The sequence below is a fragment of the Dasypus novemcinctus genome, chromosome 24 (genome assembly GCF_030445035.2).
Source record: "Dasypus novemcinctus isolate mDasNov1 chromosome 24, mDasNov1.1.hap2, whole genome shotgun sequence".
Taxonomy (NCBI): Eukaryota; Metazoa; Chordata; class Mammalia; order Cingulata; family Dasypodidae; genus Dasypus; species Dasypus novemcinctus.
The window spans coordinates 41453691-41462435 of record NC_080696.1 but is presented as its reverse complement, the minus strand read 5'-3'; the positions used below and the strand labels follow the sequence as shown (position 1 = coordinate 41462435).

Genomic DNA, 8745 nt, shown 5'->3' with positions numbered 1-8745 from the left:
GTGCTGGGCGGGGTAGGTGGGGGCGACTATGAGTGTTCACCTGACTGTCAGCACATTCTAGGCGCGCCCTGTACGTGCGACTAGCTCAGACCAAAGAGGAACGCACGTGCCCCGCAGCGCAGCGGCGCTGGGTTCCCGCACCCGCTCCCTGGGCCCCCACCGGCTCCCGCGTCCTGCCCCGCAAAGCCAGGCCCCGCTTGGGGGCAGGCAGGGGAGCCAGAGGGCGCCAGGCCCCCCACCCGCCGCCCCGCCCCGCCCCGCTGCTCCCAGGCGCGGTGCCCCAAGAAAGATGAGCCCGGGGTTCTTTTAAACCGCTTTATTCAGGGTGGCCGGCAGTCACGGATTGGATCATGTAGACAGGGCAGCCGCACCCCCCAGGCACCCCCTCTCCCACGTTCCCCCCACTCCATCTCCGAGGGGCGGCCAGAGGTTTGAGCTACTTCCAAGGGGGTGTTGGGTCCAATAGAAATATTTACAAATCACCAGGGGCGGGTACCCCCGATTGGAAATTGTGAGGGAGTTGGTATAGGGCGGGGGGTGAGGGGGGGGTGTCCTTGGCTCCAAGAGCCCCAGGACTTTGGGTGGTCTTGGCATGAGCCCCAAGAGGGGGCTGGGAGGTGAGGAGCTGGCAGAGGGGGCTCTTGGGGGAGCCTCAAAGACCCCCAAAGGGGCGCCTGCTGGTGCAAATCTCTGCCTGGGGCTGGGGGGTCCCTGGGACAGGCCCTCCCTGCTGACGAGGTGACTTTCCAGAGCAGGTGCCTGGAGCCCCTCCCCCAGAGGCTCCGCAGGGAGCTGTTCCTCAGGGGCCTGAGGCAGTGGGGCTCCCGCTCCTCCAGGGCCCCTGCGGTGACCCCGCTAACGGGCCACAGTCCTGGAGAGAGGCCCCCTCGGGGGCTCCGAGCCCCAGGTCTGCACCAGGAGAGAGGCCCTAGTTCCACTCAGAAGGTTCGAGTCCACGTTCAGGGAGCGGTCACTCTGTGCCCCCCGCAGGTCCAAGCAGGGACGGGAGGAAGGAAGGAGAGTAAGGCTGGGAGGCCCCGGCTCAGGACAGGGTGGGGGGCAAGCAAGCAAAGCGAAACACTGGACTTCACTGGAGCTGGTGACAGTGGGGGCAGCCCGGGCCCAGGCGTGGCCCCCGCCCCACCTTTCAGGGCGGTCACCCCCTTGGCGCCTGGGGCCACCTTCTCTGAGCCAGGTCACCACAGGGTGCTGAAAAGGAAGGGCTGGGTGGGGCTTACATGCTGAGCAAGGGGACGGTGGGCAGAGGGCCGGCGCGGTGGCCGCGGGCGGGGCCGGGGAGGTGCTGGGCCCAGGCAGTCCCGCCCCCAGCAGTCCAGCAGCTCCTCATGCACTGTGTACGGCGGGAGGGCGGGGGGCGGGCCGGGGGGCAGGTGGGCGTCAGTCTAGAGGCTGCAGGCCTCCTCGTCCGCCGAGCGCTTCCGCAGCTCCTTGCCCGGCTTGGGGAGCGGCGGGGCGGGCGCAGCGGGCGGCGCTTCGGGCAGGTGCAGGACGGAGTTCTCCCCGGGCTGCACCCGCAGGTAGGCCTTGACCTTGTGGTGCCGGGCCTTGCCGTCGCTGAAGTCGATGACGCGGCACTCGTAGGTGCCCTCGTCCGTGGGCTTCACCCGGGACAGGCGCAGCTTGTGGGAGATGTTACTGCCCACCACCTTGACCACCTGGGGGTGACAGAGAGACAGTGACCTGTCCGTCGGGCAGCCACAAGGGAGCTTGGACAGCTCTGGGGTCCGCTCCTAGGGCACACGAAGACACATGAAGCTTCTGCACAGAAGCAAGTTAAATAGCAGCAAAGGAGAAGCAACTCCAATGTCCACCCACAGAAGGGATAAAGAACCAGCGGCTGTTCACCCAATGGAATACTACACAGCAGTTAAAAGGAATGAACTAGGGAGTGGGTATGGCTCAAGCAGTTGGGAACCCGCCTCCCACTTGCGAGGTCCCAGGTTCAGTTCCTGGTGCCTCCTAAAGAAGACAAGCAGATGCAATGAGCAGATGCAATAAGCAGACACATGAGCAGACACAGCAAGCAATGAGCAGACAGAAGAGGGAGCTATCTTGGAGGGGAGCAAGAATAAAAAGAATGAACTAGATCTATAGAGTTTTAACTTCTATCCAGTTCTATATGCTAATGTCTCTACACAAAAGTGCACACATTTTGAGTACCCAGCTTTGATGAAATATTACTTACGTGCACACCCGTGAAACCACCCCCCAGAGCAAGACTTAGAACATTTGTAACTCTCTGGAGTACACTACCGTTGTGTTCCTTACTAGTCAATACATACCCCCTACCCCCACACACACCCAGGGTCAATCACTATTTTTATTTCTCTCACTGAAGATTAGTTGTGTCTGTTCTTGAACTCTTTTGTGTCTGGCTTCTTTCATTCACCATAATATCAGAGGGCTGCTTTGTGCTTTTGTGCATGTGCTTGCTCTTTTTCATTGCTGTGTAGTATTCCACTGTGTGACTAGACCACAATTTGTTCATCCAGTCACCTGTTGGTGGATATTTGGTTCGCTTCAGATCAGGGCTCTTATGACTAAATCTGCTATGAACATAAAGCTGATGTGATTTTTTTTCCATTAAAAAGAAAAGACAGTTGGACAATTATACACCATATCACCATTGGGGGAAGCTGAGGGATGAGACTATATGATCTGGTTTTACAGCTTCCTATGAATCTATAATTAGTTCAAAATTTCTAAAAATTACTTTATAAAAAAGTAGTAGGAAAAAGAGGTGTGATATGGGGCATTTTCGAAACTTGGACTTGACCTGAATGATAGTGCAGGGAGAGATGCAGGACATTATATATCCTGCCATAAGCCACTGAAGGGACTGGGGGAGAGTGTAAACTGCAATGTGAACTATAATCCATGCGGTGCAGCAGTGCTCCAAAATGTATTCACCAAATGCAATGAACGTGCCACACTGATGAAAGAGGTTGTTGATGTGAGAGGAGTGGGGGGTGTGGGGAGTGAGGCATATGAGAACCGCTTGATATTTTTTAATGTAACATTTTGTGTGATTTAAAAAAAAAAAAGAGTAGAGCCAAAGGAGAGGGTCAGTGGCCCCACTTGCTTAGAGCTGAAAAAAGTCCAGACTCACTCTGTTTCCTTCTTTCTTAACTGAATTTACACCCAAATGTTGTGCTTCCTAATTTAGGTGACATACAGATGACTACGTCCACCTTACAGATGGCAAAACCAAGGCTCTGAAGGGAGAAGAGCCTTGCCCAGGGCACGGCGGCAGGGCGTGGTGGAGCTGGGATTCGAACCCAGGCCTGGCTCCGTGCCCTCTAACCCTCCCAGGAGTGGCTGGCCCAGGCCCCCGCAGGGCACGGCTGGCTCCCCTGGCTCCAGAAGGGAAGGGGGGGGGCAGCTGGGAGTGAGGCGACCCCTCCCGCTGGGCCTCTGGGCAGGTCACCCCCCCAGGAAGCAGGAAGACCCGGGGGCCGCGGGGACGGGTGGGACGGAGGCAGTGGGGGCTCTTTCGGCTGGCCCTCCCCGTGTGGGGCTGAGACCCGGGCACCCCACCCCTCCCGGGTGCCAGGGCCGGGCCCAGCGGGCGGCCGACCTGTCCTGCCGACTCTGTCACCTCCGAGCAAGGGCACAGGGCGTCCCGCGGTCCTGCGCGCTCTCGGGGGCGAGTTGGGAGACAGCGCTGCAAATGCGCAGCGGGAGCAAATTACCTCAACATCTGTTTCCCTCACGGATATTAATTATCCTTCATTTGTCAACCCTACAAGGCGCTAATGCAGTAATAATGCGAAGCCCTGGGACAGGCCGGTTCCGGGGGGGGCGTGGAGAGCACAATGTGGGGCCCGGCCCTCAGCCCCCCGAAGCCGATCCCCTGCGGGAAACGAGGTGGGGGAGCCCCTTCCCCAGGCGGGCCCTTGGCCTGCACCCCAGGGTGCTCAGAGGCCTGGCATCCTGCCACCTTCTCTGCCAGCAAACCAAGGGTGGCCTTCAGGCCCGATGCCCCTGTCCCCCCAGACAGGAGGGACGGGGGACCCAAAGGGAGTGGGGAGGCCCCATTCCCACCCGGGCATGCCTGAGTTTTCTTGGGCAAGAGTCATGCAGTCATTCGACAAACGTTTAGTGACTGCCACTGGTGAGTGGAGGCAGCTGGGACAAGCGCGTCCCCAGCACCCCCTGAGCGGGCTGGGGTCTAGGGAACCCAGTCCTCAAGTCCACAGGCAAGCGCTCCGGGAGCTCTTTCCAACGGGAGGAAGGCGCCGCAGACCCAGGGGCCTGTGCTTCCAGCGCGGCCCAGAGGGGGCTCGTAAAGGCACTGCTGCCCGGGCCGCGCGGCAGCCAGCGCTGGTGGGGTCCTGGCTGGAGCCGCCTCCTCGCTTGCACCTCCCTGCCTGCTGCCCACTGCACGGGGAGGAAACTGAGGCTCAGGCGGGAAGGGCTTTCCCGAGGCCGCAGCCGACGCAGGGGCAGGCCTTAACCACCCCTGGGGTGCCCCCCCCCCCCCGCCAACGCCAGGTCTGTCCCCCCCCACCACCTCCTTCCCGGGCCCCCCAGCCTCCCGTGGCTTTGCGACCTCTCCGAGGCCCAGGCCCTGGAGGGGGCCCAACCTCGTGCCCCCGCTTCTCGGGGGCGGGGGGAGCCCGATGCAGCTCAGCGCGCTCACACCCGGCGAGAAACCCTGCGGCCCGGCCTCCAGGCGGCAGCGGGCGCGAGAAGAGCCCCTCCACGGCGCCCTGGCTGTAAATCATAATCACCGCGGCGCAGGCATCGACAGGGCTTAGCAGTGCAATTAAGCACCTAATTACGCTGAAAGAGACAAGGCCAAGTCCACACCACGGCCAAGCGCAGCCCCTCCCTGCTCTCCGTGGGGCCTGGGCCTTTCGGGGCGCGGCGAGGACACCCCGGGCGGGCACGGTGGGCAGGATGGGCTCCCTCCGCCCACAGTGCCGGGAAGGGGGCGCGGGGCGGCTCTGGGCCCCAGGCCAGCCCTTTCCTCAGCTGGCCTCAAAGCAAGGAGGGGGCTCCCGAGATGGTGCCCCGAGCCGGCTGGGGAGCAGGGGTGGGAAGGTCCTGGCCCCGGGCCCTCCCTGCGCCCCATCACTCCTGACACCGGGGCCCCAGAAGGCCTCCTCCGCTCCAGCGCCGCCTGCCAGGCCACCGGCCACGCCGCCCTCCCACGCCCCAGCCCACTCCCCCCCAGGCCCATCTACTCTTCTCTCTGGAATCCAGGCCCCCCGCCCCGGCCAAGGCCAGGCCCGGCTGCTCTCATCTGGATCAGCCCCAGTCGCCTCCAGGGTCCCCGCAGATACACTGTGGCCCCATCCACCCTGTCTTCCCGTGGCACCCAGACTGACCTTTTCAAAGGGCCCCAACTTAAAACCCTCTGGGGGGCTCCCCACGGGGGCCAAGGCCCTACACCGCTAGTCCCCATCTGCCACGCTGGCCTCCAGCTGTTCCTCCAACATACACCTCTCCCACACACCGTCAGTGCTCATGTCAAATAGCGCCTCCTCCAGGAAGCCCTCTAGGGCTGCCACTCCCCCCACCCAGTAGGTCAGTTCCCCTGTTACCGGCTCTCTTTCTCATCTTGTCACATTTGTCGTTTTACTTTTAGCCTGCGTGATTATTGGATTAATGTCCATCTCCCACCCTGGACTGGGAGTACCATGACATGAGGGCAGAGACTGGGCGTGAGTGACCACGGCCTTCGCAGAGGCGTTTTCTGTTTAACGCGACCCCAACGGCAAGCCAGCCACTCTATGGCTGTCATAAGGAATTCCCAAGGGTGAATTTGGCTCCCCGTGAGTCTCGCCTCCTTTGCCCCTTTTGGAATTTAACAGCCTACAGATACGGTAGCACTATAGAAATTCTAAGAAAAAGACGAGCTTCGCTTTGGGAAGGACGCAGACCCGTGAGCTGCCCCAGCGGCCCCAGCCCTTCCCCCGCCTGCCCCCGCTGGCCAGGAAGCACGGGCACCCACTCGTGTGCGCCGCAGCCGTGGGCAGGCAGGGGCTGGCCCGGCAGGGCCCCGCGGTGGGCGGGCTGAACAAACGCAGCTGCCTTTCGGCCATTTCTGGAGCTCGCGGGCAGGGGCTGCAGCGTGCTTCCCACGGCCGCAGTCAGCCGGAACCGGCCTTCAGGCTGGAGAGGGGAAGGGGTGAGGAGTGGGCCAGAGGTATACTGGGATCGAGGCCGCCCACGGCTGTTTCAAACTGAAACAGGTTACAGGAACTGAACCTACAGCACAAAGAACTTCTGTTCGACCGAAGGAGGGACTTACATGGGAAGGTGTGAGCACTGAGGTGAGTACCTTTGGGAGAAGGGTGTGAAGAACTTCACCTTGTTTTAAAATTAGCAAGTTGTGGACTACCCTACCCCCACTTGCAAAACTGGTTAAGGGGAAATTCATCTAAATTCTAGCACAAAGGACTTTAGTTAGATCAAAATTAAAAATGGTGAAAACTTGAAAACAGCCAACGAGCAGAGGTATTTGCCCGAGCCACGGGGACAGGGCCTTGAGGGTGGAATCCTTGTACCTGCAAGCTAACAAGGGAGATGGTTTGAGGCCGGGGCCCTTCCCCAGGCCCCAAATTAAATGAGATAACTCATGCAAAGTGCTCATCACCGTTCCTAACATATGGTAGGCACTCAATGAATGTTAGCTATTATTACGATTATCATCATCATTATTTTATCACAGATGCCTGTCCTCCCATATATCTGATCTCCCTACGAGAGGCTGAGCTCTTTTCAATCCCATTTCCTGCAGAGAAATCAGGCCTTCTAGTCACCAGGTCAGGCCCTACGTGCTGGGAACAGGACGTGTTATGATTCACAAACTCACATAAAGCAGTTTCCAACCCAGTAACCACTGCCATTCACATGGCCAGATCCACAGCACTCTACAGTTTCCAAAGTGTTTGGTACATGCCTTAGAGAGCAGCTCATGGGGGAAAGGGAGGCTCAGGGAGGTGGCCGAGCTGGAAGCAGGCCTCAGGCTCCTGGGACGCTGGGGCTCTTCTCCCCTCTCCCATCCGCGTCCTCGCCATCTTCCGTGGGGCCTCCCGACCTGCCCCTCAGCACAGCCGACTCGCGAGAGTAACACGGTGACCCCCACACCCCCACATTCCCTCTCCACGCTGAGCTCTGCGAAGCCCACACACAGGCACTGTTTGGCTCACAGAGGACTTTTCAAAAAATCAAATTAGTTCCCACCAGTTAAAAGCCAGGATCTATTCCGCTGACATTAGGCTTTCAGAAGACGTGGGGATATTGAGTCTCAGTTCCTGCCTGGCTCAGTTGCCCCCTGTATATTCAAGGCCTGCCCTCCCTGGGTGCCCCTATCCCCCCACCCCTGAGCTCCTCCACTCACCCAGGTCCTCCGGGTATAGGCCCGGGCCCCACGTCCTCTTGGGGAGTCTGTGTATAAGCTGTAGGAGCTTACCCACGCATTGGCTGGGGCGTGTGCTTGTGTGCATCGTGCTCATTCAAGATTTATTAAGCATCTACTCTGGCCAGATTCTGGAAATATAACAGTGGATCGGGCGGGCCAGTCCCAGCCTCCCAGGAGCTCCTGGGGGAGACAGACACGAGTCAAATACTCACACGAATGGATAACTGCAGCTGGAAATAACAGCCAGCAGGGAAAAGCACGGGGGCTTGCTTGAGCTGAGCTCCGAAGGGAGAGAGGGGGGACCAGCTTTCTAGGTGGGAAGGAACGCGTGGTGGGGGGAGGTGGGAAGGCAGACAGGGAAGGTGGGGGTATGGCCAAACGAGATGAGAGAGCACAGGAAGTGGGGGCACAGGAAGTCACGCGGCGCCGTGGAAGCCACAGAGAAGCCCGAGCCTCCTAGGCTGCAGGCGAGCAGGCTGCGCCTCTGTGTACAGGTGTGGGCTGACATGGCGCCTGCGGATTTATGGCCGTCGTTCCAGTGACGCTGGCTGCACCCATAGCTGTCTGTGTGTTTCCTCAGCACACCCCCCGAGCCCCAGCCGAACAGGGAGGGCAGCGGGTGTGATTGTGCAATCACGCCTAGCACACTTATTTTATTTACCTAATTAGCATCTTCACATTCCCCTCACGTGGAGCCCAGCAGCCTCGAATTCTAATCCTCTAAGTCAATTAGATTATTCTCTCTTTTGCCTGAGACGCTCCTTAAACCCCAAATGAAATCATAGGAGAGAGAGATGCAATGGAACGGGGTGTGTTAATAGACGCATAGATCGCCACCCGCCCGGGCTTAACGGATAGGTGTTTGGGCAAGAAACGGGGCGTTAGATATGGACGTGGCCTTGGCAGAAAGTGAGAGGGAGGGGTGGGCCAGCCGGGGCTCTGAGCTGGAAATGGCCTGCACTTCCAGACCCCGACTCAGAGGTCGGCCCCCTGCCGGCCTCCCTGCCTCCCCTGCCCACACGAAACCCCCATGCCTCCTGGTGCCTGCTCTACGCTGCAACCTCTGCTGAGGTTGAAGGGTGCAGCTCCCCTGGGCGGCTGTGTCTAACCGGCCTTGGGGTCCTGAGCATCCCCACTAGTCCCCGAGAAGGACCGAGGAAGACCCAAGCAGACAGGAGCGGCTTTGGAGAGGTCACACACGGCCGTGCCCCGGCAGGCCCTGCGCTTTCTGTGCGCCTTGCTTATGGACTTCTGACCTCCGGCCAGGTTGACCTCAGGCCCCAGGCACAGAGCAGCCAGGCCCCGTGGCCTCACGTGTCCCCAGGCGGTCCCTCTATTCGGTGTGCTCTCCC

The 8745-nt window shown here is 60.0% G+C and overlaps 1 protein-coding gene across 1 annotated transcript in view; it reads right to left on the bottom strand.

Annotated features, from left to right (window-relative positions):
* Positions 1-309: 309 nt before the first annotated feature.
* VSTM2L (V-set and transmembrane domain containing 2 like) overlaps positions 310-8745 on the bottom strand; it is a 33794-nt gene continuing 25358 nt past the window's right edge. The window contains exon 4 of the mRNA XM_058287414.2: positions 310-1676. Within this exon, the coding sequence (XP_058143397.1) occupies positions 1404-1676 (273 nt within the window). The 3' untranslated portion in view covers positions 310-1403. The remainder of the gene's footprint in view (positions 1677-8745) is intronic.